Source organism: Nelumbo nucifera, chromosome 5, assembly GCF_055504915.1.
Source record: "Nelumbo nucifera cultivar China Antique chromosome 5, China Antique-T2T, whole genome shotgun sequence".
NCBI lineage: Eukaryota > Viridiplantae > Streptophyta > Magnoliopsida > Proteales > Nelumbonaceae > Nelumbo > Nelumbo nucifera.
The window spans coordinates 12,086,543-12,111,469 of NC_142653.1; the positions used below are offsets into that span (position 1 = coordinate 12,086,543).

Below are 24,927 nucleotides of genomic sequence, written 5' to 3' on the forward strand. Positions count from 1 at the left end.
CACGTAACAGCCGATACATATCGTATCAGGAGCACCCTGATACGCCCCTAAAGAGGGTGTATCATGGTTCTAACCAGTTCAAGGGGTAGAGGAGCCTTAAACCGTCACCCCTAAACCGGTTTTGAAAAAAGAAAAGAGTAAAAAAAAGACCGATACTACCCAATACGCCCCTATCGGCGTATTGATATTTAGAACCTTGGTGAGTTTTAGTCAATTTCCCTTTTTTTAGATTGATTGATGAATGATTCACACCCAATCAGCAATCACAAATATTTTACCAAAAAGGAAAAAGAGTTAATTGACGAGATGGCAAATTTTCCCATAAAATCGGATATTAAATGGGACAGATGGGGACAAGGAAAATAGGTTATGCCCTAAATTAGGAATAGGGTTTCCCATTTCCATATAATTTCTCAAATCCACACTAAATCTATTAGTAAATTAATAAATATTTATAGTTTTAATATTAATTTATAAAATAACTCTAAGGTCTATTTGGTTTATAGTCAGAATTGGAATCATAATCGGAATAGTTATTCCCTTCATCTGTTTGGTTCGAGTCCAGATCTGCTCTCACAAGGGGTGCCTCATAGCGTCCTCACAATAGTGGGTTGCGCCATGTGTCTTTTGGATTTCTATGGGAGCAAAACACTAGCAGAGGGGGAACAAACATGGTTAATAGTAATCGATAGCAACACATTCACCCCCGCATCCAAGGTTCAAAGTATTGACATGTATCGGCTGATATGTATCATTCCGAGACCCCTCCGATATGCCCCCCTATAGTGGGTGTATCGGAGGTCTGACTAGTTCAGGGGGTAGAGGAGACCTAAATCGCCCCCTGAACTAATTGCGAAAAAAAATAAAAAAAAGGCTCCAAAATGTGTACCGATTCGCCCGATACACCCCTATCAACGTGGTTTAAATCACATCTCCAGGTCACTAGCGAGACAAGACTCCGACAATTATGCTTCTTTTCTCTTTTCCTTTCCAAACCTCTCATCCCTGTTTCTTTTCTCTTTACAAAGGATCCAAACCCTTTTTTTTCTTCAAGTTAGGACCCAAACCTCTCTTCTCTCTTGCGGGAATTAGTCTCATTGGCATGGTTTAAAGTATCAATACGTACGCCCCGTATAGGGTGTATCGTGTCGTATCTTTTTCAAAAGATACGGTCCAAAATGCCTGTTTCCAGGTGTTTCAGACCCCCAATTTTTTTTTTAATAACAAAAACATGTTTTAAGATTCCTAAAAACAAAAAAAAATGAAAAAAAACTAAAAAAAAAGGTGTTTCGGCCATTTTAAGTACCGATACGATATGGCCGATGCATATCGTATCGATACTTTGAACCTTGCTCACTGGTGATGATAGACACCGACGAATTGATTCCGACAATTCAAACCCACGTAAATCTCTCCCAAAATCTTAAGAACAAAAGGCTGTTGAAAAATACGTCTCTCGTGTTTTTTTCAACTGCAAAGTACTCCCATCGATTGACTATTGCCGGAGTTTTATCTCACAGATGACCACCGGAGATGTGATTACAAGTTTACAACCCACTTAACCCAATACAGTGTCTTCTCTTATGCATTGCTTTATCTATCTATTTTTGAGCTATTTCTCCCAAACTCAGTCATGGATTCATGGCGGCACTGTAGATGTACAAACCTTCATCATTGATGCTGGTGGTGTTGTTTTGTGGGCTTGTGTTCGTTCTTCAACTATAGTTTTTGGGTTTGGAAGAAAGGTGGGAGGAAGAAATTGAAATGAATTTGGATTGGATTGAACCAGGTCCAACTGTTCAAATTCATTTTAATTTAGGTATCAATGGAACAGGTTTGGGTTGGAACCAATCTAAATTAAAATGAATTTGAACAGTTTGGACGGTCTAATGGGACTGGTCCAAAATATAAATTGGATTGGACCCAGTCCATTTGTAATGTATTCACATTGTACTGGATCGGATTGGACCAAATCCAGTCCGATAAACACCCCTACTCGTACATCAATGCGCATTTGTCATAAAAGTAGAATTGTAGTCTCCACTGCAAAATTTTCCTATTTTTAGCCAATCGCATTAAGAATTTAAGATAAATCTTAGCATCGGCAAAGGATCTCAATAAACAGAGATTAAATGTGCTTTCCAATAAAATTTGATCCGTAATAAAAGATGCATTCATAAAAGGTGTTGGTAGCAGACGTAAACCATATCAAATGGCAACATCTTCATCAAAATAGAGAGTTCGGATCAAACATGTTAAATTGCCTTGAAGGAAATGCTCAAGATCTTTTTATTTTCCTGCAAAGTCACTCGAACTAGGACAATTTCCTTGGATAGAATACACATGTAACCTGCTCCAAGTAGGGACAGAGAATGATCCAAGACTAACATGCTCACAGTAAAATGATGATTTCTTACGGGCCTCTTTGCTCAACGTACGACCCAGAAAGCCCAGAGGTCCCAAGAACTGTGACCTGCAATTCCAAAAGAAAAATAATATTTGTGGAAATTAAAAAAAATATAGAGTAATGTCAATAACCATGAGTGAACTTTACAGACTAACCATTGCCAAAATGACAAACTAATGGTGTATAAGTCAAATTTTGCAGGAGTATCAATGCTGCATATCACACTTGCAGCTTGGAACACAAAATGACAAACTAATGGTGTATAAGTCAAATTTTGCAGGAGTATCAACCATGGGTCTGATATCTAGGGAAAATAACTGATGATGGTAAAAAATGTGTCCATCATTGAAATAAGAAAACCTTTGGATGGCAAAGGAAAGAGAACATGATTCAGTAAGACAATTATCAGATATAAAGGCATATATCATGTCATAGGCATATAGCATAAAATACAAGCATCAAATAAATATGCTTCTGACCTAGTTCTTCTTTCTTTATTTTTCTCTAAAGTTGTTACTGATATGAACACTTAGCTATCTAAGTTTTGGGAATCATGCATTGAATTTATAGAAGACTAAATATCGAAGACTTTATTTAGTCACGAGTGAAAATCCAAAAGCCTAGGAAATAAGAGAATCATGCATCGAGTATATAGAAGACTACAAAATAAGATAACCATGCACTCTGGTTTCGGCTGAGGGGCCATTTGATAATGGCTAAGGTGACTAAACTGAATGATTTATTGCTTTGTCTTTTAGTGGATATATTGATTAAATCATAAATATTCAAGTATAGTAATAAATCCAATTTAGGTTTCAGCCATTAAGCAAAAAGTCACTTTGATCTGCCTACTTATTACATCCACTTTTAGAATACCAGCTAAGGTAGCTTTTTTTTTTTTTTTGGGTATGATTAATAACTTCCCCCTGACCCCTTTTTCCCCAAAGTGCTGGTTGCGGGATTTGATTCCTCGTCAATGTTGAAACAAACCAGCTAACATACCAATGAGCCAGCCCTCGGTTGGTCCAGCTAAGGTAGCTAAGCAACTAGAAAAGTACAAGAGGGATTTCATGTGGGAAAAAAGACCACTTGATAAAATGGGAACAAATGTGCAAACCAAAAGAGTTGGGAGGCATTGGCATCAGAAACATAACAAAAGAAAATACAGTCCTTGTAGGAAAGTGGCTTTGGAGATTCCCTTTAGGAGATAGGTTGTGGTGTAGGGTCATTGAAAGCATCAATGGTGTGGCAGAAAATGGCTGGGACGCAAAGTTGGCACCTCATACAAAATCCCCATGGAAAGCAATTTCAGAGGTACTACCAACCTTTCTCACTTACACCAGGTACTACCAACCTTTATCCAACTATAAGGCTGAACCTATTTCTAAATTTGGACTGCCTTCAGAAACTCGGTTGAACTGGGATTTGGTTTTAGAAGAGGCTTAAGGGATAGTGAATGTGACCTCCACCCCTGGAGTTTATGAAGTTAAACTTCGATGGGCGTAGTGAAGGCAACCCAGGACCATTAGGTGTTGGAGGTGTAATCAGAAATGAAAGTGGGAAGGTGGTTGCATTATACTCAGCTCCCATTGGGTTGGGTGATCTCTTAGAGCTGAATTGTTTGCTTTGTTAGTAGCGCTCAAGGAAAGCAAAGGAGTTGAACATCCAAAAATTCATTACGGAAGGAGACTCACAGCTAGTGTTAAATTGGTTACGGAAGGGTAATGGTTTTTGGATCTATGCTAATGAGAGAAGAGAGGTTAAGTGGCTGCTGAGGGGAGTGGAAATCCAGGTTCATTGGGTGAAAAGAACTACAAATGCCTTTGCTGATAACTTGGCAAAACAGGGGGTGGGTAGGGGTCAATTGTTTTGGGCAATTCTGTAATTTTCTTGTTATTTGGGGGAGAGTTAAGTCAGTTTATCTCTCCCTGAAATTTTGTATGTATTCTTGATTTCTTTTAATAATATTAAATTCTGTTATTGATAAAAAAGGGATAGTGAATATGAGTCCCTAATTCTCCTACTTTCAAAACTGGAAATGTCTTTCTAGACCAAAATACTTAGACAGTAGAGTTTGGAACTTTGGACTCCTTTGCCTGATGGTTGTTTCATTTGTGCTTCTTTCTTTAACATTCCTGTTCTAACTGAACCTAGGGGGTGAACTTCCCAGTAAGAGAAATCTGGTGCAGACCTATCCCTCCTAAGGTACAAGCTGTGTTGGGAACTGTTTATTGAAAAGATCAATACCTGCAACTTGCTACAGAAAGAAGGCCAAATAAGTGCCTCTCCTCATATGTGTTTCCTTTGCAAGGAGAGTGGTGAGACTCTCCCTCATTTATTGCTCTCTTGTTCCTTTGTATCTGGTATTTGGGAATGTGTTTGCTCTCTTTTTGGTTGCAGATGGACTCCCCCACAAGATGTAGTAGAGTTATTGAACTCCAGTTTCTTGAGGCAACAGAAAAAGAGAGGAAGGATCATGTGGAGGTTGGTAAGAGCAGCAGTGGTATGGACCATTTGGGAAGAAAGAAACCAAAGAACCTTCAGTGAGAAGAATAAATCTAAAGAGGAACCGGTTGAAATCATAACAGTCAGGACAGCACATTGGGTAAAGACCATGGACTTTTTCCATGAGTTCTCAACCAATGACATTTAATGGCTTGGACTGCCATGGCGCAATCAGATAGATGTGTAGAAAAAGTGCAGGTGGATTGGAGACCGCCAGTTGGGAATAGCATGAAACTGAATTTTGATGGAAGCTCGATGGGAAACCCAGGAAGAGCAGGCATAGGGGGTGTATTCAGAAATAACCGTGGAGAGGTAGTGGCCTTGTATTCAGGTCCAATTGGCTTTGGAGATTCAGTTCAAGCTGAAATATGGGCTCTACTACAAGGAATGAGACTTGCTGCACAATTTGAAATCAGGGAACTGGAAATTGAAGAAGACTCACAATTAGTAATTGCTTGGACAAAGAGAATCAATTCAGCCCCCTAGAAATATAGACACACTTTTAGGGAAATTGATGCTCTAGCAAAAAGATTCAATGCAACTTTTAATTGGGTAAGGAGGACTGCAAATGGGATGGAAGAAGTGCTTGCAAAACAAGGAGTTGACAGGCATCTTCTATTTTGGGCAAAATTATAAGACGATGTAATCTGAAAAGGGGGAAGGGTTTATTGAATTTTCCAATCTGTACTGAATGCCATAATTTTTATAAAGGGTCATTTACTAAAGCATTCCCTATAGTTTCATAAATTTACTAAAACCTACTGTATAGTTTGTGTTTTACTAAAACATCCCCTATAGTTTCCAGCCGCCTCACCTCTTGAAGCTGGTTACTCCCTGATCCAACAAGGTCCCGCTCACACCCCGTCCTTTCCCTACTTGCCCCCATTTGGGCTAGCCTCTCAAAACATCGGGCCACTACCTATTGATGAGCCTTTCTTCATTTAAAATTTGAGCATCCCGCTTCATTTGGTTATCTCCAAGTGGCTCACGTGCCCCACCAGGAACCGTCCCATCTGATTCTCCCAAGCGATCCACAGGAGAGGGTCGGTCGTTCAATGCATGCCATGTCAAGGGAAGAAAATCCCTTGTGAAGATTCCCATGAGACAGGAACTCTTCATCTTCTCCGTCTACCTCCCCACTTCTGATCAACCCCCTCATCATCCCCATCTGTCGCAATTTCCTTGCCTTTTAACTTCCTCCTTATCTCCTCTGGTACATCCTGCCCAAGGATTAAAGTATCGGTATCGGGTATCGTATCGAACCACTCAGATACGGATACGGATATGGATACGCTTTGGAAACGCATGGACATGGACGGAAAAATATGGATATGCCAAAAATGCATATAAATTCCATAAACATATTAATAACATTATTTTTAAGATCAAAATAGCCATAATTAATGTATACATACATAGAAAATGTATATTCTAAAGGTATATGTGAAGAAATGATGCATAGAAATCATAAAATTTTATTGATATTGTATCAATCAAGAATCCTGGAACATATATATATTAAAAATTAATACATGCACAAAACTATTATTATGCTATTTTCTATTGAATTTCAAGGTACAAAACATATGCAACTATTATATGTGAATTAATATGTCGATTATTTTCTATTTTACTATTTTTAATTTTTAATAGTAACTAAAAATTAATTCTCAAATGTTTAGTTAACAATATTTTTATCTTTGTAAACAATAAAAACGTTATTATAAAATGTAATTAAAATATAAATTAAAAATTTATAAATAATATATAATATTAACTTAAAATATATCAATATATTAATTTTTCTAATATACACATCATATGAAAATTCATAATTTTTAACTGTTAAAATAATTATTCCATTATTAATATTTTTGTCTCCATAAATTTTGAGATAAAAAAATCATTTTTTATATAAATGTAGATTAATGGATTTGACAAATTCAATTTATATTATATTCTCGAGGTGTTTGTAAATAATATTTTTATTTTTATAAATAATATATATATATACTTTTATTTAGTTCACATTAAAATATTAATTAATAATTTATAAAATTTTAAGATACATGTCATGTTAAAATTTATAAATATTAAGTACCAAAATAATTATTCTATTATTAATATCTTTTATTGTATAAATTTCTTGAGATTAAACAAATTTTTTATATAAATGTGGATTTAAGAAATTATTTATTCTATTAGTTTATAAAATATTAGTTTTGAATATTACTTTTTTATTTTTTTGGAATTGTTAAACATAAACGTAATTTTTTTGTATTACATTTGGACACTAGAATATAAAGAAGTTATTTTATTTTATTGGATTACACAAGATTAAAAGTGGCTTAATGGTTTATGCGCGCGTTTAAGGTTTGGCACTGGGTGGTTTGTGTTTGAATCACGCCAGGCTCACCTTTTTGAAAATAAACGCGAATGCGCAGAAAACACCGATCCGTATCGGCCGTATCGGTGTGTATCGCTTTGATACATTACGATATGGGCTGATACAAAGGCGTATCGTTACGATACGCATGATTCAAGAGATACGGGTTTATTCGTAGCATATCCCGTATCTCCTCTAGCCGATACCGATACGATACGCCCCATATTGGACGTATCGTATCGATATTTAAATCCTTGATCCTGCCCAACCAAAGCTTTCCAGATCCAACTCTGGTTAGTGACAACAGTCTCTACGCAAGCCATCGGCCTTTTTTTTTTCACAGATAGGAACTTTTTTGCAATCAACTTACTTAATCAACCTTCTATTAAATGAAAGTGGAAAATGACAATTTTAACCCCAACATCCATTTGAATAAATTTAATCAAAAGAAACTAAAAACAAAAATATCATTTTTGCACCTAGTAAAACAGGGGCAACTACTCTATTTTTTCTCTATTTGGTCAATTTTGTTTTTTATACAAAAAAGTGTTAAGGTACTTTTGGAATAAACAACAATGGATCATACCCTTGAACATTTTCCACTCAGTTTAGGGGTACTTTTGGAATAAACAACCATTGGTCCATGCCCTTAAACATTGTCCACTTAGTTTAGGTGATCAAATTACTATTTTCAGATGGCAAAACAAATAATTTTTAATGAAAGGTTGGTTAAGTAAAAAGGTTACAAACTATAAGGGGTGTTTTAGTAAAAAATGCAAATTATAGGATAGGTTTAAGTAAACCTGTCAAATTATAGGGGGTGTTCTTGTAAATGACTCTTTTATAAATCATTAATTAAATCTTTTTATGCTAAAAAAAATAAGCCATTCAGTTCAGCCAATTCAACTATTATAAAATGGCCCGAGTATTTTTATGATTGAAACAATAAGACCTAAACATCATATTCTCTTAGCACAAGTAAAATCCCATGTTCAAAAATATACAATAACAGAGTGAAGAGACCAAAACCTGATCTAATGTTACAATGTGACCCGTAATTGAACACTTATGAAAAATCTTTGGGACTTAGTTTTGCCATATAAGCCTTTAACAATTACCAGGAAACCAGAACAATACAAAAGCATTAGAATAACAAAATTTTACCTTTCCCCATTCAGAACCAAGGCCACTGCATCTCATCTTTAGGTGTATCATTTTTGTCCCTAATTCCATCTCAACTTTCTTCCGCAAATAGACTTCATTGGGACCAAATGCATCCAAGTATGTCATGTAGCGTTTGTAGACTGTACGGAGAGCATTTACAAACTCATCTGGCAGGGGCTTCACATTCTGTTAAACAGAAAAATCTAAAATGATCAAAACCACAAATAAGCTCAAAAGAGGGGGAAAAGGTGCCAATCTGGTCCCAGTTCCCATGTAAAATGCATACCTCACCACTCAACCCAATGCTGTCGTCAATTTCCATCCTTAAAGTGACAAGGACCCCACCAAACTGTTCAACAGCCTCGGCTGCACGGAAAACATTTTTCAAGACCTCCTGCCCAACCTTGTCATCGGTATTTTTGGACAGAGCCCTCTTAGCGTCATTGATGACAGCATCTGGGAGCTCATCCCAACTTGCAGCCATTAAATCCTTAAAAACATTTTGAATGTAAAGGTCTGTTATGACAGGCAAGTGAGTTACATCTTCACTGAATGAACGTAGCCCCCAGATGCCCATTTCTGAAGGAGGACTACAATACCTGGCTGTTCACAAAGAGCAAGTTTAATGAAGTGGAAAATAATAAGTCTTATTTGTGTATTATCATGCAGAAGAGAAAGTATAAGCTGCAAATATCGTCATCATCATCCAAGCCTTATCCCATCTATATGGGGTTGGCTACATGAATCTTGTTTTGCCATTCCTTTCTGTTCAATGTCATATAAATTGTTAAATTATTGGCTTTTAAATCATTTCTTACTACTTCTGTCCTTGTCCATTTTGGTCTACCCCTAGCCCTTCTAGTCCCTTCAACTTGCAACATGCTAGAGGGTGCAAAACTGCAAATACATACAAGAAATAAATTAAAAAAAAAAAGGGCTATAATCTCACAGTTCCAGTGTTCCATGTATGCTACATGCTAGAGGGTGAGGTGCATCATTGAATAGGTACAATCTGAGACTTGTTAAGTAAACTTTGATCAAATCAAGCATTCATACAATAAAGTCCTGACATTTTTACCACACTTCTAGGTTGCCCTTACAGTCCATCCGGGCGTTATAAATAATATAAGCAATCACTCATCTGAGCAATTTTTAGCCAATTAAAAAAGCCAACTCAGACTCATATAGTGGCAAAGACTACTAGTCCTTCCACAAGAACGACATATACTGCTATGCTGTTGTAGCCTGTATTTGGTTTATGGAAACTTTTACTGATCATAGGTGCATATTTCTGACTAAGGGTGCATTTGGCATTCCTTATTTTAAGGACTTATCTCCTTTTTGCAGTTAAAATGCCCCTATGAACATTGAGTTTTTAAGGAATGCCAAATGCAGCTTAAGTCTTAACTGATCATAGGTACATACCTCTGCCTAGAATGGTAAAGTACAAACACAACATTCATGGATTTGAACTCAGAACCTCAATGAAAATATGCAAATCTATATTGCTAGCTCAGAACTATATCCTATAAATATTTAATTACAACCTCTCTCAATGTTCATGTGTAATTGTAACATGGACCACCACAAGTACATCATACCATATCTGTCCCAGAGAAACACAAACAAGATGAAGAATACAATCTATCTCTCTCAAACTTTTGTTATGGCATGTGCAAGTATTTAAAGGGTGTGAAAGTTGGACTTGGCCAATATTTGAGATCAGTCTCCTAACTCCTTGTCATTTCCTAAATGTGGTTGAGTCACAACTTCAGTTCCCAGACAAGATCCTAGATCTTTGAAAAGACCACACATTAGTTCAACAAGGACCAATACTTAACATAAATTACAGGAGTCACTTTAAAAACAAGTCAAGGCTTGAGAGAGTTTTAACATCTTCACTAATGCTGGAGGTCATAATTTGGTAAGACAAATAAAATAATGCTCTTGCAGGGCGTTTGTTTTATTAAACTAGTGGCTTATCAGTGCTGCACTTTTATTACATTGAATCCAGATAAAAAGTAATCTTTCTCCATCTGAGCCATTAGGCTACTGGTTCAATCATACCCAGAAAATTGGCTCAGGAACTGATATGGAATGCCATGCCAGCAGTCGCTTATCAATTCATTCATTTCTAGCACCTCCCTACGTAAAAGGCAAACTATAAAAAAAAAAAAATTAAAAAGTGATATAACCGCAAACGTCAGTCAGGCAGTTAATTCGGAAGTAACAAGATCTAGGTAGGAATGAGCTAGTAATTTTCATCCTATGAACCTCGTGACAGCTAAAAATTCTGCAAATTAATGATTGATCCAGATGAAATTGGAAAACAACGATAATCCATACTGCCCTTCCCGAAGAAAAGCACATACAGACATTTATCACACACATACATGGTACAAATTCATTCGGCAACTGGCGAAAGTGTGAAAACCCCACATATCATCCCCAAAAGTGATCAACGAAACTATAGGCTAGCCTATTGTTTAAGAGGCTAAGGCATTAAGACCTGGATCACAAGTTAAAACTTATCAAACTCGAAACAAACCAAGCTAAGAAATGTATCGAGGAATAGATCATGTCCACGATTGTTGTTAACTGTCTGAAATGAATGAAACTAAATTGGTGGCTAGGAATTCCATGATCCCAGTGGACGGTAATGTTCAGCTTATGATTAGTACAATAAGTACCATTGTAGTACTAAGGCATGAGAAACTTACATTAATGACTTAATCCAAACAGATAACAACATTTCGTTCAACAGTAAAATTATTTGTTTTCTTCCATAAAAGGAAACCTAAAAAGAAGTCTGATATCTCAGCTTCTTGTAGGCCAGAATTTCTTTTTGGGAAGGTTTCCCCTTAATCGATAAAACCCAACTAAAAACCGTTTGCTAGATCAAAACCGCAAACCGATGCGAGGAAATAAAAGAAACAGGAATTTAAAGTGAAGGATATAGGAAGTACCAGAAGACATGCAATTTGAATACACAGCAATGGTTCGGGGAGAGAGAGGGAAGAGGCTTCGGCTGCTGTAATGGCGAAGGCCATGGAAGAGAGTTTTCTCATTAACGGTGGAGGAACGACAAGATCTGAAGCACGTGGAACGGTACAAGGATCTTAGAAGAGCCAATCTCCCCATTTTCCTGTGATTGTAAACAAGGGAGAGGTGGTGATTACTGCTCAGCCTGAGAGTTGAAAGAGTTCTGAAGAAAGAAGAGAGAGTATCTATTGATGAAAAAGAAAAAAAAGACAGAAGCCTGCAAGCACAAACTCTGCATACACGAGACCTCTCCGCACATTAGGAACATCTCCGTATAATTTAACATAATGTACGGAAGATATTCTTAATATGCGGCTGGGTGCTATGTTAGGAGAGTTTTTACTTGCAAGAGATTCGGGGTCGTGATGGAGTCCTAGGTGGACGGCTGAGATTGTCTCTTTATATCGTAAAACGTCCGATTGGCATTTTTTATCTCCGACCCGAGATTGATACAATGTGTAGAGCCTTTTCCGCCAAGAGTGTAGCCTCTATTTTTACTCTTTGGTTGAATCCTTGGCCAAAAGGCCAGGTTCGGCGAAGGCGAGGAGATCGGCTTCAGTGCTAACAAGAGTGCGCTTCCAAACGAGGCTGCAAGAGACTGTGCGAAAGACTGTGAGCACAAAAGCCGATTTCCTCTCGTTTCTTTCTCAAAATGCACCAATAAGCTCCACCTATCGGTTCTAAACTGTAGTCATTCCTGTCAATATCTGGTGGTAGGCAAAAGTAGGTCGAGTTTGGAGTCGAGTCGAATAATTGGCTATTTAAGTTTAGTTCGTAGAAATAATGTTAGGTTCGAGCTCGATTTGAGCTAGAGATTTTAACTCAAGCTGAACTCGTTTTAAAAGTTCGTAAGTTCAAGCTTTGCTCGGCTCAAGTTTGACTGTAAGCCAAGCTTTTCTAAAAAATAAAAATTATACATATAAAATTAATTTTTATTTTACATACAAAAATAAGAATTATAAAAATTATTTACTATTATACATAAAAATAAAAATATTATATATATGTATATTGATAAGTAATGTATATGTATGTATGTATGTATAATAAAAATATTATTTATTATACTAGGCTCGATTATGCTCATGAGCCTCACTAGCCGAGTTTCACTAGGCTCGAGCTCGACTCGATTAGCATACAACCCTATATCGGGCTCGAGCTCAACTCGAAACTCAGTTTAAATTGAGTCAAGTCGAGCTTTTCATGATCCAAGCTTGAATAGCTCGTGAGAAACTTGGCTTGTGGTGACCCTTATTGACACCACATGTAAAAACTCCAAGTTTGCAAACATGTGCCACTAGCAAAGGCAATACCTCAAAAGAGATTTGTTCACCCTCCAAACACAAGACACTTATCACCATTCATTAGTGTTTTCAATCCATCATTGACCCGATTGGTTGAATTGTTCGAACCATCACCCAACCAAGATTCTAGATCCAATTCTAGTACAACCCCGAAATTGGTCAAAAATTGTTGACCGTGTCACAAACCATCTGACCTGGCTGGTTGGATTATTAACTTGTTCGACCTGGTGATTAGGTCATGGGTTGCACACTAAACTTGTATGCAAACTTGTAGAGGCCATAATTTTGTGCTCTGATGTTCGATTGGTGGTGATGTTTGTTTTGGGTAACTTTTTGAAATTTGTGTCCCAACTCCCAAGGGGCCGTAGGCCCCTTGCCCCACTATTTTCACAAAAAAAAAACCTTCTTGGCCTCTTAAATCAAAACTTTTAATATTTTTTACAAATAAAATATAAAAATTGAATAAAAATATAAATTAAATATAAAATAGTGCATATATTGCATATAGAATATAGTTATACATTATTTAATGAAAAAATGTGTACACACATGTGTGTATAACTATACATATACTTAAATATATAAAGTCTTGATGTGGCATGATCTAACTTGTTTGATCAAGATGGTTGAACCGATGACTCGTAACCCAAAGGCAAAAATGTTTTGACCACCAAGTTAGTTTTTAAAACATTGCTTATCACAACAAGACAAGTAGTCGAGATGTGAACCCAACAATCTCATCATCTGATTCACTTAATACTCGAGTAAGGATAATAGTGTCATGTGTCTGCTTGATAGGTCTCCCTATCAAGTATCAATGTAATTGAGCTCACTTGGAAGAATGCTTCAAACAAGGTGGGTGGAACATTGTGATTTTTAAGATTTTTTTGGTAGGTGTAAATCAGGTTGTGCTGCCTGCGGCCCGACACGAATTTGGATTGGTCCGGCCCGACCCGACACGATATCCCGTAAGCCATGCCAGGTCTGACACGATATCCCGTAGGCCATGCCAGGCCTGACACGATGGTCTGTGCCATGCTAGGCCGGGGGTTCGTAGTCCACGGGCCGGCATGGCATGGCACAATTGTGCGTGTTGTGCGGCCCACGGGCCAACACAACCCATCACAGGCCGATACAGTAGGGCTCGTAGCAGGCCACGCTCGGCCCATCCGAAAACTAGCCATTAGGTTAGGGAGCCCCCCAACAGCTAGTTTTAGCTTTTGGGGGGGGTTTACATAAATACCCTCCTAATAGCTATAAAAAACTATGTAGTGGGTATTTATGTATTTTGCTTATGGAGGGGAGAAAATGACACAAATGCCTCCTAACAGCTATATAACAACTAGTTTAGGGGGATTTTTGGGTAAAGTTATAAATAACTTTACAATGATCAAAACACCCTTCCCAACAGCTAAAAAACAACTAGTTTTTAAGGTATTTTAGGCAATTGAATTATTTTTAATTCCTATAAATAGCCCTATCCTCTACCATTCTCATCACACCAATTCAATATTCAACAATTCTCTTAACCTCTTCTCTCTCTCTCATACATTCTCTGCAATCTAAGTAAACTTTGATAGTCTGATTCTCCAATTCTCAACTTTATTGAAGTTCCAACAAGAAGAAGGCTTGTTTCTTTGCTCAACTAGATCAAGTATCTCAAATTAACAAATTGGGAGGCTTGGACGTTGAAAGGCTTTAATCGTTGAAATTAAGTTGGGATTCTGAACCAACAGTCCGGGTAAGTCCAATTAAATTAATTTTATTTTTTTAGAATAAAAAAAAATGGCCGGCTCTTCCCAAAACCAATTCCCCAAGTTTAGTAGCATAGTTTGGAAAATATTTAAAGTAGAGGATGTTGAGGGAAAGGAAAAAAGAGCAGTTTGCCAAAAATGTAGAAAAGACTTTAGCTATTGTAGCAAGGGTGGTATTGGTCATTTGAGAACATTTCTCCCCTTTATTGCTTAGCTACAATATTAGATCCTAGGATTAGGAAAGATGGTTTAGATATTTTACTTGAAACATATTGTGAATATATGAATATTGAAAATGGAAATAAAAAAGAAGAAATTAATAATTTATTATTTGAAATGTACAATTCACATGAATCTGAAGCAGTAGGAAATAATCCTACAACTTGTACAACATCTTCTACTTCTTATCTTGAGCTCAATATTAGTAAAGAAAAACTTTTTTATTTAATAAGTAGAATGTAAAAATTTGCTACTTTTACAACAAGTTCATCTATTGAACTTAATTTTTATTTACAAGCAAAATTTTATAGTTTAGGTGAGGAAACAAATAATTTTGATATTTTAGCTTGGTGGAGTGAACATTCAAAAAATTATCCAATTCTCGCCGCTATGGTACGTGATCTACTAACCCCTCTGATGTTTACAGTTTCATTGGAGTCATGTTTTAGTGCATGTACCAGGATGTTGGACGACAAGAGAAATTGCATGAACGATGAAAGTATAGAGATATGCATCTGCTTTAAGGATTGGCTAGATGTAGAAGATAGATTACAAGACAAAGGAGGGCATGATACTACACCAGATATTTCACCTGAAGCAGATGATGAAAGTCATGATTCATGAAGTTGACTAGTATATTTTTTTTTCAAATTATTGTAAATTTTGTTTTAAATTTATTTAATTTATTTATTCTTTTTTTAACAATGTAATTTTGTATTTTCAATTTATAACTATATTGTATTTTTTATATTTTATTAATTTATTCCATTTTTATATTTCATTCATTCAAGTATCCAACCATTCTATGCTTTGTAATTTGTATCATTCAAATTTAAATGAAATAAAATTCTTATTTTTCTTCCAATTTGTCATTTCCATCATTCTTGATTCTTATTTGGTTAAGTTTTTTTTTTTTTATGTGTTAGATTTCTCATTTCTTAACTTTTCAAATAGTTTTCAAAGCTTAGTTAAATATTTTAGTTTTACACTTTTACTTAGAAAAGAAGTCAAAAATTTCAAAAAAAAAAAAAAAATCAGTCTAGCTCGGTATGACCAAAGCTCATGGCCCAGCACCAGCCCGCATGAGCCTGGGCCATGACCCGTGGGCCGACCTCTAAAATTTTCACTGGGGAGGGCGGCACAGCCCGCACTTTGCACGGACTGCCCGCGGGCCACGACCCATTTTATACCTCTAGTAACATTTAATGGGTTTGAGTTTTAAAAGAGACTCACTTGTAATTTTTCAAATATTTTGACTAGAAGAGTGCCAACCAACATTTCTTATTATTTTATTCACTGTCTAACAAAACCAAATGGCCTTTCCATCATAGTGTGAAGGTGAAAATAGTCATTTTTAATATTTAGGTCTAAACTAGCCTTTTTGCAAGTTAAAGGGTTGTCAGAATAAAAAATATGTTAAATATGTAATATATAACTTTGCGGTTATGCTTACGATTCAGTCGTTAGCTAGTTATTAGTCAAAACATAAATGAATAAAAGATAAATTTGCCCAGAAAAAAAAAGAATAAAAAGATAAATTCCCCTTCACTTTTTACATTTTTCTTAAATTTACATTGACCGTTCAAAACCTCTAGATAGAGGTAACCATTATTCAGTTAAAACTAAAAAACTGAACCAAAATTTTTGATTTTTATGGTTTGGTTTTCAGAATTAAAAATCTAGTTAACCGAAAAAACCAAATTAACCAAACTTCATTATATAATATGTAATATATAGTATACAATATGCTACATATTTATATATTAATATATTATATAGTATATTATAATTAAATTCGGTTTTAACCGAAATAATTGAAAAGTGAACAAAAAATTTCAGTTTTTTTATAATTTGGTGTTGGTGTTGGTTTTTATTTTTTATTTTGGTTTATTTGGTTTGGTTTTTATTTTTTATTTTGGTTTATTTGGTTTGGTTTTTGTTTTTTATTTTGGTTTGATTTTTAACAGAATAAACCAAATGCTCACCCCTAGCTCTAGAGACTTATTAGTAATTTATAGGGTTGTCAATGGGTCAAGTCCAACCCAACGGACTCGATGGGCCCAAGTTGATTGGGCTGGTCTGGTTCAAGGAACTAGAACCGACAGGTTGGTTTCTGGGTCCTAATATAGTGTCCAAATATATATATATATATATATATATATATATATATATATATATATATATATATATACACACAAAAAAACGCACATGCTTCACACGTATATTTAATTTGAAAGAATATAGATGAATTTCATATGCTCCCTTTTAGACCTTTGATCTTTCTAAAGAGCATGAGGCTTTGATGCATGGTGGTTCAGAGAAGTGTAGCTATAGATGGCAAGCCTATGCATTTTAGCAATTGCATCAAAGTCGAAATTCCTATGAATGTGGAAGAAGGCATGTTCCTTATGCTTTTGAAATAGAAAACTCATGCAAAAATATCATGAGTTGTACATATCTTAATCCTAACATCGAAGGTTCTTTTTGCAACCTGAATTAAATTCCTAAAGATTTTATTACCTAATAATTAATTCTAATAATTTTTATTTATTACACTTATTTTTAATTTGATTACATAAATATGTCTATTTTTTTTACATTTTTTGTAATTTTCTTTGTTTATTTCTATTTAAAAAAAATTATTACCTAACTATGACTTCTTAGATTAATCAATTTGATTCAGATGGTTGAATTGCTTAACCACCACTTGAATAAAGAATGGTTTTATTTTTGAGTCAATTTTAAAATATATGAATTTATACTGTTATAAATATTGACATAAATTTAATTAGTAGCATTTATTAGTGAAAAATAACTTAAAAATATAGGATTTAATACCTTAAGTATAAGGCTTAATTGGAGGAAATTAAATGAAGTGGAAAGTAATAACTGAAGTTACATTTTCAACCATTGCAATTAGAAATGGATTAAATACACAAATATGAGCATTTTAGTAGCCATTAAAGCTATAATAAAATGATTTTTGTACACTTTCTCAAATAAAGAAATAGAGGGTAATTTTAGTAAAAAAAAAACATCCACACTACATTCACACACACACACACACACACATTATAATCGGGTCCATCGGGTCAGACCTGATTATTCCAAGAATTGATTGGTTCAACTCTTGGTCTAAAAATTACATTCAGTTTTGGGTTCTCAATATTTCATGTCAGGTCAGTTCTAGTTCTAGCTGGTCTCGACCCGTTGACAATCCTAGTAATTTAATAAACAAAAAATTATTAAATTACTATTTTACCCATTAACTTGTAATGTTGTCCTTAGCTAAGACATAGTGGACCTGCTTCTCATAGTGCTCCTCATACCAACCTCGTAGCATGTCCATCCATTGAACATCTCCTATACCTCTATAATTGTATGTTGGTATTCATGGGAAGATGTTCCTAATGCACGGTGGGAAGTGTTGTGAAGTTAATTGAAGGGCGCTCTATGAGGAATAAATCCTAATTCAAAGTTATTTTCTTTTATTAGTGTGGTGGCTCTTGCATGTTTCCTCTATGACTATGTTTGGTTTGAAGGAAAAGGTAGGAAAAGGAAGGGAAAGGTGGGAAAACCTATACAAGGTTTGTAAAGGTTTCCCTACTTTCCCTACTTTTTCCTTCAAACCAAACACAACCTATATATCTGCTAATAAGTATTTGTATGTATACTTATATTATCATTTTGGTTGATGAAAAAATGAATAAAATTAAAATATATAACTAAATGGGTTTAAAATTTATTTTCATCCTTGCTACACTTTTTTTTTTTGAAAAAAACGTTTGATTCATAACTACATTTTCTCATTCTGCCCATTTCTACTAATTTTTATCCATTATTAAAAATAATGAAAATTCAACCAAACACGACTTAAAATCTCCATTATTAATGTAATGGGGAAATGTTTTAGTCCATCACTATATGCTTTGCTGTCTGGCTGATAACAAATAGTGGCCATCAACGTAGTTTCCTAAATATTTGTCTGTATTATACACTAAAACTTGACAACATTACCACTAAGAGTGTCAATGGACTGGTTTTGGACCGGACCCCATCCAATCCAAAATAAATTTGAACGGACCAACAAGAAATATTGGATTGGACCAATTTGATCCAAAATAATTATTAGATTGGATTAGACCTAGTCCGTTTGTAACAAATTTTTATTGAATTGGATTGGATTAAGTCGGATATCTGATCCATTGATATAAGATAAGAATACCAATCTGGTCCAAAATAATTATTAGATTGTTTTAGTCCATCACTATATGCTTTGCTGTCTGGCTGATAACAAATAGTGGCCATCCACGTAGTTTCCTAAATATTTGTCTGTATTATACTCTAAAACTTGACAACATTACCATTAAGGGTGTCAATGGACTGGTTTTGGACCAACTCCGTCCCATTCAAAATAAATTTGAACGAACCAACAAGAAATATTAGATTGGACCAATCTAGTTCAAAATAATTATTAGATTGAATTAGACATGATCCTTCTGTAACAATTTTTTTTATTGAATTGGATTGGATTAAGTCGGATATCTGATCCATTGATATAAGATAGGAATATAGATGCCAATGAACTGGGTTTAAATTGAAATCAATCTAAATTGAAACAAATCTGAACAGATTGGATGGTTCAAACAATAAATTAGACTGATTTAAAATGGTCCAAAACATTCATTGTATTGAATTAGACCTGATCCCTTTGTAATGAACTCACTTTAGACTGGATCGAATTGGACCAAATCTACAGCCCTAATTACCACAACCGACACACCCATTATTTTATTTTACGTTACAACAGTAGTGCATTAACCATACATAGAAGTATTACACTGAGTTTCTCTGTTGCCATCAGTAGGGGTTAAAACGTAAAATTTGCAAGCTTTGTACGTAATATCGTTGGCAGCAGTGTTAGCTTCTCTACTTCTAATCAAAAGATGTCAGCAGGTTCATTGTCTGATCCTTGAGGTGCTTCATCTGGCAGTCAGCTGTAGTATTAATTACTGAACACCCGCTGAATCACGAAAAAACTAGCATCGACTTTGCACTTAAGCTCAAAGCCTTTACCGATCCCTCGATCAGGGCCCACCATTCAGCTTAGGCAGCAGATGTGACCAGGATTAAATCTTCAACCTTCTGCGGAAATGACAGTTAGATCCTTAGATAATAAAATAAATCCCATTGCAGTAGTCCCTGTGGCAGGCATGTAACCTCCATCAGTGAATAGAATATGGGTAGGATTTCCCCATGAAGCAGAGCTGTGGATATTTCCGTTGGGATGATGGTTTGTCTCGGGACTGAGGTAGGTTTCAGCTTTTTTTGTAACAGCAGAGTTGGGTGAAGAATGGGTTGGTCATGCAATTTAGCATTTCTCATGTCCCATATAAGACGAAAAATGATGAGGAATCGAACTTTCTAAAATAATGGTCTGTTTGGTTTGCAGCCGGAATGGTCTATTCCCAGTCTGTTTGGTTTAAATAGAAATGAGAATAAATTGGAATAGGATTTTATTCTCAAAAAGGGATAGGGAATGATCATTCTCTCAAATGAGAGATTGCCATTCTAATAAGAATATTGAGAATGGGATTTCGATTCTACTCAACCAAATAGTTGGAATCGGAATGGACTATTCTGATTTCGATTCCAAACCCCTATTCTAACAAACCAAATGGGGCCTGAAATTTTTTGGTGTCTTTAAATAGATTGCATAACTTGACTGACAACCATGTGGAGATAAATTGAGAGAGATGCAGATCCTGTTTGGATTCTGGGTTTATTCCTATCTGTAGTGTTAGCATCCATACAAGAGAAAGAAAAGATGTTGCCAAGACTCTGTTTCTGTTTGGCAAATAGTACAAAATTGGTCTTGAGGTTGTAGACAAACCAATTTGTCCTTTGTTTTAATCCCATTCCACCACGCTTTCTACATAAAGATCTGGAACCTATGGGGGGACTTTTGCCTTCAAAATGAAATGCAAGGGCCCAGTGCGTGGTTTGGACTTTGGAGGTGAAAGGTAAATAAGATGTGTACAGGTCATAACCCGACTTTACAGGGTATGTGGCCTTTGTTGATTTCTTCCATGAAAGTATATCCTCAGCCCCATCAGTCATAATAATGAGTTGGGTGATATGATTTACCGAATTTTCTGTGAACAAGTTAATTCAAAACTTGCGTATTCCAGTTTCCATTTTCATCCAATAACTTCTTAACAGTCTTGAGGTTTAACTGATTATGCAAGCCTTCTTTTAAGTTGAGAGGTAGAGTAGGGGTGTCAATTGGACTGGATTTGTTCCAATCCGATAATAAATAGGGTAAAATACAAAAACCTCCCCCGAAGTTTTTAACAAACATAAAAACCTACTATCTAGTTTCATTTTAATAAGTACCTCCCATGAACTTTTGAGAAACTCGACAAAAACCTCTCTTCGGTTATCTTTCCATATGGAAATGTTGAATTAATGTAGCAGTTTCTTCCAAATACCCATTCTACCCTTTTAAGCAACCCGGATTAGACCCATATGATGCACGGGTTTGATTGTACGGACCGGATCGGGTGCACCTGTCATTTCGTATTTAGGCTTTTCGAAAACAGGTCTCATTGACCCGCGTAGGTCGTCTTCTTCGCCCAAACTGTCAGACGGGTCATGTGCCGACTCGATTAGTTTTTACTTTTTTTTTTGTTAAATCTTTGTTTTTTCACAATAAAAAAGATGTTTGGCCTCCTACCTGCTATTTGCAATGGTTTGGAAGAGTTGAAACGTCCACGACCTCTGAAACGTCTTTCTCTCTCTCCGTTTGTCTGCATATATAAAGGGTTGGAACCTTACTTCATCCTTGTCTTCCAAACCCATTTAATTTGTTTTCTCAGTCACCTTCTCTCTAGACTACTCTAGACAAGATGATGCGTCCCCTTGAGCAAGAGCTTGGAATCAGTACTAATGGGTCTAACAATAATGTCCCCGTTGTGAACCGTAGCTCGGACAATATCATGGGCATGCCACACTCTGAGCTGCATGCTTTGTCCAATAACGTCAGCTCGTCTTTGGAGGATCAGATGCTTGAGTAGCTGCAGGCAGCCATGGGCAGCCAGTGCTCACTACTACGTGGGTTGTTGCGCCCTATCACACTCAAGGTAATCAGATGAAGCTTATGCTCTTCATGCTCTCAAGTTAAATATGGATTGTTGAATTTTAATTTTGTCATACATGCATTCGCTCTTTGTAGTTTGAAGATGTGAGTTATAGTATAAAGCTGAAGAAGTCCGGCGGATGTTGGTTTTCTGCATCGGAACCCAAGCCCGCTGAACGCACCATACTCAACGGCGTTAATGGGGTTGTCCGACCGGGCGACCTCCTAGTAGCGGGAAAAAGACGCTCTTGACGGCCCTGGCAGGTAGGTTTCCGGGGAAGTTCTCCGGCAGCATCACCTACAATGGCCAGACCTTCTCCGACTCCATAAAGTGCAAGATTGGGTTTGTGTCACAAGATGACGTACTGTATCCCCACCTCACCGTGCTGGAGACGCTAACCTACGTCGAGGAAGTTCTCCAGCAGCATCACCTACAAGCGGGTCAGTATCGGGCAAGAGATGCTGGTGAACCCGAGTCTGCTGTTGTTGGGTGAACCCACGTCGGGGCTCGACTCCACCACCGCTCAGCGTATCGTGGCAACACTACAAGGACTCGCAAGAGGCGGAAGAATGGTGGTGACGACGATACATTAGCCATCGAGCCGGCTGTACCGGATGTTCGATAAGATGGTGGTGTTATCGGATGGGTGCTAGATAAACAGCGGCAACGCGTCTCTGGCACTCGAATACTTCGGTTCTATCGGTTACATGCTCGGGGTTAATCTCATCAATCTAGTTGATTTTCTGCTAGATCTAGCCGGGGGTTAATTTCGGTTCTATCGATTACACATTAGTTTAATTTTTTTTGTATAGGAAAGTGACGGAAGAGAAGTTTTTTTCCAATTTCTAGAGGAGGTATTTATTAAAATGAAACTAGAGAAAAGGTTTTTATGATTGTAAAAAATTTAAGGAGAGTTTTTTGTATTTTACCCTAATAAATAAAAGGGAATTTCGGACTGCAATCCCCTCATATCTGATTTAAAACCCCCTCCTTGTCTAGATTTCTAGGGTGGATTGAACCGTAAAAACCCCTAAGTTTAAAACATCAACCGTTTTTACTTTTTAGAGTCGCTAACGCATCCATGTTTCGTTAGATTGTCTCAGCGTCCATTGAAAATATCTTCCGTACTTATCATCATCTAGTTCAAATCAGCCCGTTGTGTATTGAGAACATCTCTCGATAATGGCATCATTATTTCTAAGATTATTAGTGTTTTTGTGATGCGCTCGGTGGGGCGCAGAGGTGAATTCACTAAAAAGATAGTGCAGTGGCAGCCTTGAGAAGAGATAGGCTGAGGCGGGTCCGGATGTAGTAGGCACATTAGGTAAAACATAGTGAGTGAGCACTTAACAGCTGTGTAACACATGTCCCAGTTAGATAGAAATTATCCATTATTTTATTATCTTTATCAAAACAATTAAAAATAAAAATAATGAAAAAAAAACATAAACATGTTTGAGAATTGGGATTCATTTACATTTTTATTTTTTATTGTTTTTTTATTTTTAATTATTTTGACAAAAATAATAAAATAATGTCTAACCAAACAAAAACTTTTAAATGAAAAACACATTACATGTGTCACACAGATGCACATTCCATCGATCATCGATGGCTTCAAGCAACGGTGAAATAGCCCATGATTTTTTCCCGCTCATTCGTGAATACAAAGACGGACGCGTAGAGAGATTCAAGGACCATGATTTTGTTCCCCCATCTCTCGATCCCTGCAGTGGTGTTTCATCAAAAGACGTCGTCATCGCACCAGAAACCGGCATATCTGCACGCCTGTACCTTCCAAGCACCACCTACTACCCACATCGGAAGATCCCCCTCCTCGCTTACCTCCACGGTGGTGCCTTCTGCATCGAGAGCGCCTTCTCCTCCACCTACCACCGTTTTGTCAGTTCCTTAGTCGCCGAAGCCCACGTGGTGCATCCTCTCCCCACCGCCTACGACGACTGTTTTGAAGCTCTGAAATGGGTAGCCTCCCATTCGAAAGGGGACGGGCCTGAGGCCTGGTTGAACGATCACGTCGACTTCGACCGAGTGTTTCTGGCCGGCGACAGTGCGGGTGCCAACCTAGCACACTACGTCGCCATGCGGGTGGGAGAGTCCAGGGTGGATGGCCTGAACAAGAACAAGCTTATCGGGTTGGTTCTAATCCATCCATACTTCGAGGTGAAGGAGCCGCTGGGTCCGGAGGCAAGCGATGAGGAGAAGAAGGCCAAGGTGGGTAAGCTGTGGCAATACTTGTGCCCGTCAATAATTGGGTGCAACGACCCGAAGATAAACCCAGCAGCAGATCCGAAGATATCGGGTCTGGGGTGCAGGCAGGTGGGTATATGGGTGGCGGAGAAAGACTTTCTGAGGGAGAAAGGAGGATTGTTATATTACGAAGTGGTGAAGAAAAGTGGATGGGGAGGTGTGGCAGAGGTGATAGAAGAGGAAGGGGAGGACCATGTTTTCCATCTAGTGAAGCCCGATAGTGAGAAGGCCGTGGCCATGACGAAACGCCTCGCTGCTTTTCTCAACCACCACTACCAGGACAAGGTATGAATGTATGATGTAAGATCAGGTACCGTATCGCTCGCTCCGTTGGGATGGGACCAGAATAATAATTTCCAAATTTTCAATGTTTGAACTTTGAACAAAATTGAATAAGCCACAAACTGTGTTGTGACTTTTGTGAGTGGTGACAAAATCAGTTAATCACACGCAATCCATCCAAATCTTTCTTGAATTTCCGACTCAGTGGTCCAATGACTTTTGTTTTTTTTTTCTCGTTGCTCCGATCCAATGCTCGTGGGATTGATTTCATCTTTTCACGTTCTTCTGGTCCCAAATATCGAAGTATAAAACCTTGGTCCAAATGATATTGGTCATCTTGGTTTGGCGTGCTTGGATGGAATATGATGGATTGATTGATAGTGATACAATAAAATCTATCTAATTCTAGGTATTATTTGCCCCATGTCATACCAAGTAATAAAATATCATGAAATGG

At 36.8% G+C, this 24,927-nt stretch overlaps 1 protein-coding gene and 1 pseudogene across 2 annotated transcripts; one reads left to right on the forward strand and one right to left on the reverse strand.

Annotated features, from left to right (window-relative positions):
* Positions 1–2,075: 2,075 nt before the first annotated feature.
* Positions 2,076–11,693, reverse strand: LOC104605866 (succinate dehydrogenase subunit 5, mitochondrial-like). The gene is made up of 4 exons (XM_010270807.3): positions 11,429–11,693; positions 8,749–9,065; positions 8,463–8,648; positions 2,076–2,473 (listed from the first exon to the last, which is right to left on the reverse strand). Exons 1-4 carry the CDS (start codon positions 11,601–11,603, stop codon positions 2,414–2,416), a joined length of 738 nt encoding a protein of 245 aa, XP_010269109.2. The 5' UTR covers positions 11,604–11,693; the 3' UTR covers positions 2,076–2,413.
* Positions 11,694–21,529: 9,836 nt separating this feature from the next.
* LOC104609540 (putative carboxylesterase 2 pseudogene) lies at positions 21,530–24,681 on the forward strand (annotated as a pseudogene). Its single transcript, XR_016076625.1, has 2 exons — positions 21,530–21,923; positions 22,016–24,681. The product of XR_016076625.1 is annotated as a putative carboxylesterase 2 pseudogene (transcript).
* The last annotated feature ends 246 nt before the right edge of the window (positions 24,682–24,927 follow it).